At 48.0% G+C, this 11,305-nt stretch overlaps 2 protein-coding genes across 4 annotated transcripts; both read left to right on the top strand.

Moving 5' to 3' along the window:
* Nucleotides 1-69: 69 nt before the first annotated feature.
* LOC127342346 (protein DETOXIFICATION 16-like) lies at nt 70-10,744 on the top strand. Of its 3 annotated transcripts, XM_071825987.1 has the most exons (13): nt 70-207; nt 296-1,079; nt 1,189-1,375; nt 1,661-1,801; nt 6,751-6,884; nt 7,100-7,947; nt 8,067-8,611; nt 8,697-8,783; nt 8,882-8,938; nt 9,021-9,259; nt 9,517-9,635; nt 9,726-9,812; nt 9,896-10,744. In XM_071825987.1, exons 6-13 carry the CDS (start codon nt 7,702-7,704, stop codon nt 10,013-10,015), a joined length of 1,500 nt encoding a protein of 499 aa, XP_071682088.1. In that variant the 5' UTR covers nt 70-207; nt 296-1,079; nt 1,189-1,375; nt 1,661-1,801; nt 6,751-6,884; nt 7,100-7,701; the 3' UTR covers nt 10,016-10,744. The 3 variants fall into 3 exon arrangements, with proteins under 3 accessions (XP_071682088.1, XP_071682091.1, XP_051224244.1); XM_071825990.1 differs by lacking the exons at nt 70-207; nt 296-1,079; nt 1,189-1,375; nt 1,661-1,801 and having other exon boundaries at nt 6,624-6,849; XM_051368284.2 differs by lacking the exons at nt 70-207; nt 296-1,079; nt 1,189-1,375; nt 1,661-1,801 and having other exon boundaries at nt 6,624-6,884.
* On the top strand, nt 398-4,766 carry LOC127328536 (serine carboxypeptidase-like 2). Its single transcript, XM_051355132.1, has 4 exons — nt 398-530; nt 1,189-1,282; nt 1,661-1,766; nt 3,121-4,766. Exons 1-4 carry the CDS (start codon nt 398-400, stop codon nt 4,501-4,503), a joined length of 1,716 nt encoding a protein of 571 aa, XP_051211092.1. The 3' UTR covers nt 4,504-4,766.
* Nucleotides 10,745-11,305: the final 561 nt, after the last annotated feature.

Here is an 11,305-nt window from a genome sequence, read left to right as displayed (position 1 = left end):
TATCTGGTGATGTGTAGGCACGTAGTGCTGAGTAAATGCTAAATGTGATATCTTCTGTCACATTGCCACCATCCTTGTGAAGCTAGCTTTGTGTGCATATTAAGTAATCCACAACCTGATTGCCTATCAATACACATCAAGCTGATGATATGAGTTCAACGTCTTACGGCCACTGACGATTTGGTCCATCTTCTGTTACATTACCATGTTAGTGTGTGCCCTCTCTATCTTCTCTTTTTACCAGATTTCTCCACGAGGTCTTGTTTAACAACTTATACTATTTATTTTGATTTAGGAGTCAATCGGCAAAGATGAGCTCTGTGGATGGGAGCGTAGGGAAGAATAACCCTGCCACAGGGAGCACTGCCACCGGTGATGATAGCAGCGAGAAGATGTCATGGCCGAGTTGGTGGGGAAGTCCGTGCAGGAGGCGAAGAGGGTGATTTTGAAGGACAAGCCAAAGGCGAAGATTGTCGTTGTGTCGGCGCGGTCAATGGTGACCAAGGACTACCGCCCAGATCGTTGCCGAGGTCCCCATGGTCGGCTAGCTAGCTTGGGAGCTCGCTGGCGTACCATATATTCAGCTTGCTCTCCTTTTGGATTTACCAAGTTTGAGATAGCGCTAGATCATACAATAAGAAGCTGATGTTATGTACATGCAGCTTGCTCTCTTCTTGGATTTACCAAGATTCAGATATCTAGATCATATGATAAGAAGCTGCTATTATGTTCAAGGAAAAGTTCTAAGTGAGCTATCACAATAACAAAGATTCTACAAAATAGTCACGAATCTAGTAATGGACTTCTTTCGCTCCGCCGCAGTGGCCGACCTCGCCGCCTCCAGGTCCGACGGGGGGCCGCAGAGGGCACCCCCTGAGGATGTCTTCGACTGATCCGACGAGGTGCCTTCCTCCCGCCACCCTCGGCTTCCTCTGCCGCGGCCTTCATCTCCTCTGCGGCCGCCCAAGTCCGCGCTCGGTGGAGACATATCGTCCTGGCGGCATCACCGCTCACGTCCACACTAGTGATGTGACTGATGTCTCATGAGCTGCGGAGAAGATGTTCGACGAAATGACCAAGTGAGTAGCAGCCGCTTACACAGTTGCAGTGACTTGCAAATTTGCAATCTACTCCGCGTTAATTTCCCCATTCCTCTCTGCGATGTTGAACCTAACACTTCAATTGTAGGAACTGATACCATGGCATCTGGGTGTGCAGACTCGTCCCCGATGCTGCCGCCGTACATACTGCCTGAGGACGGTGCTGCATCCTGCTACAAGGAGTAAACTAATAGAGGCTGCTTCTTGGGTGCCCTCGAGTTACTCGACGAAGGGCAGAGGAAATAGGAGCTTGCGTTTGACTACAGCAGTGACATGTGCGTAACAACAACTTGCTTGCCTTCACTCTGTTCCTATTTATCGCGCCGTAGATTAATGTGGTGTGAGGATGCATAGTTCGTAGCATGTCTAGGTTGCAGCTACCACCACGACATAAATTCAGCAAGCTTCTACCATGTTTGGGCAGAAAAGGAAAATTTTATTGTGAAAGAAAAATATGAACTACCCCAAATGTAACAGCAAAAAAATCATTCGAATGAGGCACATGAAGTAGGAGGTGCGTTCGATTGTAGGGACTGATACCATGGCGTCTCGATCTGCAGATTTGTCCTGGATGCTGCCGCAGTACTGCCTGAGGATGGCGCTACAAGGTGCAAACTAATGGAGGCTGCTTCTTGGATGCCCTTGAGTTACTCACGGAAGGCACAGGTAATAGGAGCTGCGTTCGACTACATCGGTGACATGTGCGTAACAACAGCTTGCTTGCCTTCACTCTGTTCCTATTTTCCGCGAGTAGATTAATGTGGTGTGAGGATGTATAGTTCGTAGCATGTCTAGATTGCAGCTACCACCACGACATAAATTCAGCAAGCTTCTACCATGTGTCCATGTTTGGTCAGAAAAGGAAAAATTTTACTGTGAAAGAAAAATATGAAGTACCCCAAACGTAACACCAAATAAATCATTCGAACGAGGCACAACGTGTTCAACGACCAGCTGTAGACAGCTTTACAACATCACCATGGCTCCACAAGCAGGAATTGTCAAAATATTGACATATATCAGTCATGTCATTTTCATGATTGATATATTTAGTACTAATATTGACATCTATCAGCCATCTCGATGGGCCCAGCGGCGGTCCTAAGATTTTGAGGGCCCTGGGCGAGACTAAAATTTCGGGCCTTAATATAGACACGACGACAATAATAATGAATATATACGTAAAAAACATGTCCTCAGTAACATTTAAATGCATCCGAAAACAGTAGCATATGTAATAATTTATACATAGTACCTTAAAATTTCCTTGTAACATTTCTTGATGCGAAGTCACTAATGATGGTTGCTCTTCCTCCACGGCAGCTATAGCCAACTCATTATTTGGATTTACCGAAGCACCGGTATTAGCCCTGAAAAATTTGTGAATATCTCCTCTCTGTGATTGTATCAAGGCAGCCATCTCTTTTGCCCTTTTCCTTTTGGCGTGACCAGATGGACCCTTTCTCAAGGAAGACGACATCGACAAGACGATAAGTCGACGAACTGACCATCAAAAATTCAGAATTAGAGGAAAATTACTTTAAAATAAAAGAGTGTGTTACATGAGTAGTGGTGAACTGTTACCGGCGGACGGCGATTGAAATCTCTGATCGGTGCGGGCAGCCGAACTGTGATGTGCCCGGGAGATCGCTGATCGTCGCACCGTCGCAGGAAGATGGCGTCGTGCCGTCGACCCAGCGTCGACCGTCGTCCGGGGCTGGGCGTCGTAAGCAGGGAAAAGAATACGGAGATCCCTGGATCGATCCCTCCTGCCCTGCCTCCTGGCTGCCAACGAACTGAACCAGAACGAAGCGACGAGGCGGAGAAATACGAAGCAAAGTCTGCAAGGCTGCGTGGAATACGAAGCAAAGTATGGAAGGCTAATTAATCGTCCGTGTCTCCCCAGATCGATGGAATACGAAGCAATCAAGCAAAGTCTCGTTCACGATCTGCCCATGGGCCTTTTTTTCAGCTGAGCATAGTTACTAGTTAGACAGGCAACATATGTACATATATTTAGGATTGGGCCCCCAGATTTTTAGGGCCCTGGGCGGCCGCACACCCTGCCCACCCACTAGGGCCGGCCCTGGATGGGCCTCTCCCCTTCTCCCTGGAGACAGGGTACGTGGAGGTGGAGGAGACGCATGGCGTGGAGCTCTTCTACTACTTCATCGAGTCAGAGCGCAACCCGCAGGAAGACCCTCTCATCCTCTGGATCTCCGGCGGCCCCGGCTGCTCCGGTCTCAACGCTCTCTTCTTCGACATCGGCCCTCTCAAGTTGGACGTTGCTGGCTACACCGAGGGATTATTCCCGCGCCTCTTCTACTTTGAGGCCTCATGGACAAAGGTGAGCAACGTCATATTCCTTGACGCGCCGGTGGGTACAGGCTTCTCGTACGCCCGGGAAGCGCAGGGGCTCAACGTCAGCATTACCGGAACCGGCAGGCAGGTCCGAATATTTCTTGAGAGGTGGTTCGTCCAGCACCCGGAGTTTGCCTCCAACCCGCTATACATCGGCGGCGATTCCTACTCTGGTATCACCGTCCCAGTAACCGCGCTGGAGATGGCCAACCATAATCCCAATGGAGAGCTGAACCTTAAGGGGTACATGGTGGGCAACGGTCTCACAGACAAGAATTGTGACGATGGCGGCAGGTTTCCGTTCATGCATGGAATGGGACTCATCTCTGACGAGCTCTACGAGGGGGCGCTGGACAGCTGCGTCGGGGACTTGGTGTCGACGCCGAAGACCACCGAGTGCGCCCAGGCGCTGCAGGCCATCAGCGAGGCTACCTCTGATATCAACCCAATGCACATCTTGGAGCCCCTGTGTGAAGTGGAGTACTTGCAACATTCAACTCCAAACAGAATCTTTGCAACAAGGCTGCTCGTGCAGGAGGAGAATGACGAGCCGGGCTCCATCTTTCCCAGGACTGCATCTCCCTCGCTCCCTGTGGATTGTCGTGCCAGCGGGTACTATCTGTCGGACATCTGGGCGAATGACGCAGAGGTCCGGGAGATGCTAGGCATCCGGGAGGGGTCAGTTGGCATCTGGAGGTTGTGCCCCACATTGCTGCACTTGCGGATGGACGTGCACAACACAGTACCCTACCACCGCAACTTGACGCAGCGCGGGTACCGGGCGCTGGTGTACAACGGCGACCATGACTTAGTGATAACCTTTGTGGGCACGCAGGCATGGATCAGGACGCTGGGATACCCTGTGGTGGCGCCATGGAGGCCCTGGTACTCAAACCGTCAGCCTGCGGGGTTCACCACTGAGTACGCGTACAACTTAACCTACGCTACCGTCAAGGGCGGTGGCCACATGGCGCCGGAGAGCCGCCCTAAGGAGTGCCTTCACATGATCGAAAAATGGACATCACCCGCGGGGAGGCTCTGACTTATCGCTAGGTCCCCTCCATTAGCCAGCGTCGCTGGATGCATGCCTGATATTTTTACTACTTGGCTGTACCGTACATCCAAGACCAAAGATGACTGTGTTGTGCACAAGAACCAGGAGTTTACCTGTGATGTGTGGTCAGTCACCCAGGTGCTTCTAGTGTGTACTTGCCCTGTAAATATTTTCTGCAATTGGTTATGGGCATTGATCGCCGACTTGGTGTTTGATGGCAAAGAAAAATATGGTCGGGAGTTCCAGTATCATATTTGTGTGCGAGCAATGCTACACTTACGGAATAATTTCTACGGAAAGCCTACGGACAAGTCGTGGCCTCACTCAGTTGGTTCAAGTTAAAACAGTTGCTCCACTAATTAAGGCCACGACCAAGACCTTCACGCCACGTATGTCCGTAAGCAAAATTTTGTATCAACTCGTCCGTAGATATAGCATTATTGAGCCTTACCGAAGGAGTATCTTTTGATGAAAGTTGCAGACTTGTGATCAATTCAACTAAAAGAACTATTTCGATATATTCGCAACATGTAACCTGCTGCTATGTTTGTTCACCCCAAAGCCTCATCCCTAAACTACACACACCATGTGTGAGCAAATTCACTACCTGATGGGAAGCATGCACAGTCATTTCTTCTTCATCATAATTTGAGCACCATGCTGCGGGTGGAGGGTTATCACGGTGTACAGCGCGTGGGTGTAGGATTGCTAGAGCTCAAAGGAGAAGCGCTAGAGGATGGTGCTGAGAGCCATCTTGGCTTGTAGAAGCGCATAGTTCTGGCCGATGCAAATCCAAGGACCCCCTCCAAATGGGAAGAATGCACCATGATGCTTTGTTGCATTCGAGATGCCATCAGCAAACCTCTCCGGGTTAAATTGACTTGCGTCTTTTCCCCATAAATCGGGATCATGGTGGATGAGGAGGGGCGACGTAATGTTCACTCCTGCCAGATATGTGATGCCCCCAACCTTGATTGTCTTCCTTGCTCTTCTCGTAAGAACGACTACCGGTGGGTACAACCTAAGGACCACATATAGAATCACTGGCGTAGGTTAGTTCAAGTGGGGAGGGGGCGCCCCCCCCCCCCCCCCCAGCTTTTTACCAAGCTCTGAAGGATTTCCTTTTGTGACAGCTTAGAAGAATTTTTTTGGTCTTTTGCCCTCCAAATACTCGTATTTTGTATTTTGCCCCCTTAATCTTTTCCCTCAAGCTCCGCCACTGGGCGGCATCCCGTCGTCGTTGAAGGCGGGGTGCTCGGAGTTGGCCCCGCCATCCATGATTCCGACGATTACCCCTTTTTCCGTAGTTGGAGTTGTCCCAGACGTAGGCTTTGGCCTTGTTCATGCCAAAGAAATCCGGCGTCCGAGTTGTGGCGGGGTGCCTGACACCGGCGGGGAACGACTGGCCAAACCCAGGTTTCCTCGAGACGTTGTACAGCTCCTCGTCGGTGAGCCATGCGGCGAATCCGTATAAGATAGCGCCGTATGAGCTCACCATCCGCTTTTTGCCATGGACGGTGAAGGCGCTTGGGAGGATGAGAGGTGCCACTCGCGGCAATCGTCCTTGTTCATGGCGAGGTGAGCGCCGTCGGCGCAAAGTTTCAATAGAACGAAGTAGACCTTGTATTCTCCGGGGCTTGGGTGGCGGGATGGAGGGTGCTGGAGGGCGGCGGCGGTAGATGGTGTGGTGGAGGTAGAGATGGAGAGGAGGAGGAGGATGGTGGTGAGCACGGGGAGAGCGTAGGCGGGCGCCATCTCCGACGGAGCAGAGCAGAGTGCCGGACTAGCTATTTATACTCGGACCGTTGCTATGTTGCATGAAAGTTTGCTCATGCGACTAGACGTGCCATGGAGTCCGTGTAGGTCGGGAGAGTCCGTGTACGTGCCATGCATGGTCTAGGCCAGGTTGTGCCTGGCTGGGTCCATGGTGGTGTCGGGTGCGTGAAGCGCTGGCTCCGTCTGCAGGGGCGTAGCTATGTGTATGTCAGGGGGGCACCGCCCCCCAGACTTGAAAAAATTAGTGAAGAAGATTTTATTTTAGGGTGTTAAATTGGAAAACATAGACTAATTTGCCCCCCCAACATGATGTGTTTTCTCTTTTGCCCCCCCAACCAACCTGTGCTAGCTCCGCCATTGTATAGAATCATTGTTACCTACATGCAATAAATACACAAGATCATCGCTCCATGTTGTCATTCTGATCAAAGGGGCATTGCTTTTACTTACAATCTTCAGGCGACTCAAGTTCTCAAAATCTGGCGTGGTTCTTCCAAGATGGCACAACACTTCCTCTCTTGCCACTCCGGGTGCATGCTTACCAGAACCAGTGTCCATGTGAGCAAGACTGATGTTGTCTCCATACCTGCAAAGTAAAATAGCTTGCATTCTTCAACTGTATCTTCGGTACTCATTCCTAGATCTGTTTTCCCATTGCCCCATATTCGACTCCAACAGCAATCCTAGGAAGTCAATGCTGCTGCTAGTTTTACCATTTTTAATAGCAGTCTTTTTTCCCAATAATCCCTCGAAGAATTGTGCTGATCTCATGATCAATTGCATTCATCCTTCTGTTTGTTTTTTGTAGCTAAAAACCTGCAAATATTCTGATATTGTCACTATTTATGTTTAACATGGAAAAGAGGCAAGTTTTTTTTTTCATTAGCCTGCTATTTTCTTCAGTAAAATCCATTGCATTTAAGAAGAGGTTCACTATTTTACTTCCATTTGAGCACCTCTACGAGTTAACTTGCATATGCCTGCAACATGGTACTTTGTACTTGTATGTTTGAAGCCTTTTGACAAGTTGCTGCAACTAAAGTGATAAGAACATAGGGAAAATGGCAATTTTGGCTTGTCTTAGTCGGGCAGTTGAGCATGTGTTCTCTATTTTTAACAATGGCATTCACTCCTGTTGGCCAGATAGTCCATATCATCCATTGGTTGAACTTGGCATTCAAGATACCTCCTTTTATTTCCTATTGGTTTTGCTACTGCAAGTGGCTGCACTATTATAAACCACCACAAGCATGTTCTTGTTGACTATTCTGCTATGCTTTTTGAGTCAAGTTAAACTTGGCCCTCAAGCTCCTGCCTCTGTTTCCGCAGATACATATAAATGTATATATATCCGTCCACTTCACTTGTAAACACCTACCTTGTTCAGAAGCAGAGTGAGAAGTTTCAGGTATGGAGCAAAGGATTGCGCCCATTGTTGGAGGCAACACTCAAAAGACAGGAGGGGTAGGAGAGAGCCTGGTGGTGATTGAGGTTAGGAAGCAGCTGTACCTTGCTGGGCCCCTCATTGCTGGATGCCTCCTGCAGAATGTTATCCAGATGATATCTGTCATGTTTGTTGGCCACCTCGGTGAGCTCGCCCTCTCCAGTGCCTCCATCGCCACCTCCTTTGCCGGTGTTACTGGTTTCAGCCTGTTGGTATACTATATCATCGCATCCCTTTCGTTTTCATATGTTGAACCTTCTGAACGAACAATTAACTGAAGTTTAGCAGCAACTTTATGACTTTTCCATGTGTTTGTTCATAATGATTTCAGTCTGGCATGGCGAGCAGCTTGGACACACTGTGCGGTCAATCCTTCGGAGCAAAGCAGTACAATCTTCTTGGCATATACAAGCAGAGGGCAATTGTTGTGCTTACTCTAGTGAGCTCTGTCGTCGCTGTCATCTGGATGTACACCGGCCAGATTCTTTTGCTGTTTGGCCAGGATCCGGAAATTGCCATGGGGGCAGCGAGCTACATCCGGTGGATGATCCCAGCATTGTTTATGTACGGACTGCTGCAGTGCCATGTTCGGTTCCTGCAGACGCAGAACATCGTCCTCCCGGTGATGTTGAGCGCAGGCGTCTCGGCACTGAACCACGTCATGGTGTGCTGGTTGTTGGTGTATAAACTTGGCCTGGGCAACAAGGGTGCGGCGTTGGCCAATGCCATCTCGTACCTCACCAATGTTTCTATCTTGGCTCTCTACATCAGGCTCTCCCCGTCCTGTACGAGCACGTGGACAGGGTTGTCAATGGAGGCTTTCCGTGACATTCCAAGCTTCTTGAGGCTTGCGGTTCCATCTGCTCTTATGGTTTGGTGAGTTATATGAGTACGAGTCTCCCAAATTTTAACTGCAGACAGAATTCTCTGTGTTCATCCTCTAACTGAACTCTGATCCCAGCTTGGAGTGGTGGTCATTTGAGCTCCTGGTACTTCTTTCTGGACTTCTTCCAAATCCTAAGCTCGAGGCTTCGGTACTGTCCATCTGGTGAGCTATGTTTTTATGGCCTACTTCAAATTATGTTTGCTCCTTTACTGGTATTAAATGTTTTTTTTGTTGCGTGTTAAATGTTGAACCTCCTGCAGCCTAAACACAAGTTCGTTAGTATTCATGATCCCATTCGGTCTTGGTGCAGCCATAAGGTCAGAATAAACAACTCAAACTCATGGCCCTCTACTATGCTATATTCAGGCAGTATCGTCATCACATATCTCACCTTTGTAGCACCCGTGTTTCAAACGAGCTTGGGGCTGGTCGACCGGATGCTGCCCGTTTGGCTACTCGTGTGACCATGGTTCTAGGCGTAGTGTCAGGTACATCAGTCGGGCTTCTTATGGTTTTGTTGCGCAAATTATGGGGGCATGCCTACAGCAACGAGGAGGAAGTGGTGGGATACATTGCTAGGATGATGCCAGTTCTTGCGGTGTCATTTTTGTTCGATGACCTGCAATGTGTCCTTTCAGGTAAATATGGATTGCTCGTAGCAAATCTGGCGAGTACTAGACCCTATTATTTTATATACTTTCCTTCATCCTGTCTTATTCTATCTCTTGTAAGAATCGTGTTACCTGTATAACAATATCTGTACACTATATTTTATATACTTTTTTTCATCCTTGTATTATTCTATCTCTTGTTAGAACCGTGTTATAACAATATATGTACATGGGCATATTTGTATCCAACATTAATATAGCGACCCACCTTGATATTTTTCCAGGTATTGTTAGAGGCTGTGGCCGGCAAAAGGTAGGGGCTTATGTTAATCTCAGCGCATACTACATTGTGGGCATTCCAGCAGCCTTATGTTTCGCCTTTGTCTACAATCTTGGTGGAACGGTAATTCTAGCCTCAGATAAGAAATTGCAAAGTCTCTTGTATTCATCGGAGTTAAACGAGATTGTGATAAATATGGGTCTGGATTTGCAGGGATTGTGGTTTGGAATAATGTGTGGAGTCGTAGTGCAGATGCTATTGCTCCTGTCCATCACCCTCTGCACCAGCTGGGAGAAAGAAGTAAGCAGATCAACCAAAATTTCCGGTCTCTTGGCGATATTAATTCAGGGCATATTATCATTTTTTGCTGCTTCCGTGACTAGGCCTTGAAGGCAAAAGGCAGAGTTTTCGCTTCGTCTGAACTGACGACACGAAAATATCCTAGATACACAACTTCCATGGGCAGAATGACGCTGGAGGAGGAAGAGCCGCTTGGCATTTAAAGCACAAGCATGCTCTTCCTTGGGCCATGGTGCATCGCAATGAGATAAGGAACCCATGAAGAACTTGTTTCTCCGGTGCAGAGAATGAGTGAACTGCGGAGAATAATCTCCAATGTATCCGGGCCATGATTGGTCATTAGCATGTCCATTATAAGGGATGCTTCAAGCTTGTCTGCATTTTGTTGCCTTTTCAGTTCTGTCTGGACGACTTCAAGCAGTTTAGCTTTAACCGTGTTTGAAGTGCGATTACAGGTACCTGTTGTTCCAGGCACATTCTTTCTGATGTGCCATCCTTTTGATCATTGGCTACAAATAATTTTGTTTGTATTAGGGTTATTGCCACTGTTTAGTCAACCTATAAAATCCGCACTGAAAAAGTAATTGGTACTTCACAAATAAATTGGGGCCCATCTTCCTGTATGTGCGCGAACTTGCAGAAAAGAGAGGAAAACATGGAAGCTACGAAATGAGGGGAAAGCATTTGAAGCAGGTGTTTCGTGTTTTTATTTTTCATTTGGGGATCCTTTACGGTTCTTCAATTGTGGCAATATCCACCTGGTGACACGGTACATCCTGAACCACGTACAATTGCTTGGAAATTAAAGCCGCTGTTTGAATCATCTTCTCGATGATTACTATACCAATCTGCATGAGAAGCCATAATTCGTTTGTTGGAAGGTACCGAGTGCAGTTAGAGCCTTAGAGGGGGTACCGAATTTTGCAAATTATATACGGAGTACAACCCTGAGAATCTGGAGAACCAGATCCTTGATCTTCGAAGGGAAAAGTTCAAGCGATTGATCAATATGTATACCTCTTAGGGCATGTACAACGGGGGCGCTTAGCCGCGGGCGCCAGGATCCAAATCCCACTCGATGAGCAGTTATGGTTGAAATTCCTAGCGCCTGCGTGTAGTCGACACAAAAAGAAGAGGCAGAAGCTTAATCTGTTTTCTCTCTGGAGAGCACGGAGGGCAGCAGCCGGGCAATTTTGCGTGGGCCGTTAGCGTCCAGCGTTGGGGAGGACAGACAGTGTTTTCTGAATTGATAGCAATTCTTTTTTCTCTCTAAGCGTCTAACTAAGCGCTCTGGATTGGACATGCCCTAAGGGATCTGCATATCAATGTTAATGGTGGTGACAACTTACAACTCCGTGCTAAAATCCATTCACCCTTTTCTGTTAGAGATAGATTTTTTTTTTTGATAAAGGATGCTCTATTACTTTGAGAAAGCAATTACATCCAGCCTCTGCACAACCAGGGTGCACACAGCCGTTTTATGAGTCTTATTT

Source organism: Lolium perenne, chromosome 1 (genome assembly GCF_019359855.2).
Source record: "Lolium perenne isolate Kyuss_39 chromosome 1, Kyuss_2.0, whole genome shotgun sequence".
In the NCBI taxonomy this organism is placed as follows: Eukaryota; Viridiplantae; Streptophyta; class Magnoliopsida; order Poales; family Poaceae; genus Lolium; species Lolium perenne.
Note: the sequence above shows the minus strand (reverse complement) of the source record. Positions and strands in the feature narration are given on the sequence as shown.

Excerpts from the sequence above, each read along its gene's own strand:
- LOC127328536 (XM_051355132.1), top strand. The coding sequence starts at position 398 with ATGGCCGAGTTGGTGGGGAAGTCCGTGCAGGAGGCGAAGAGGGTGATT. Across the intron at positions 1,283-1,660 it reads GCTGCATCCTGCTACAAGGA|ATTTGTCCTGGATGCTGCCG; the intron begins GTAAACTAATAG and ends CTCGATCTGCAG. Across the intron at positions 1,767-3,120 it reads GTTACTCACGGAAGGCACAG|GATTGGGCCCCCAGATTTTT; the intron begins GTAATAGGAGCT and ends ACATATATTTAG.
- LOC127342346 (XM_071825987.1), top strand. The coding sequence starts at position 7,702 with ATGGAGCAAAGGATTGCGCCCATTGTTGGAGGCAACACTCAAAAGACA. Across the intron at positions 8,612-8,696 it reads CCATCTGCTCTTATGGTTTG|CTTGGAGTGGTGGTCATTTG; the intron begins GTGAGTTATATG and ends CTCTGATCCCAG. Across the intron at positions 9,636-9,725 it reads TCTACAATCTTGGTGGAACG|GGATTGTGGTTTGGAATAAT; the intron begins GTAATTCTAGCC and ends CTGGATTTGCAG.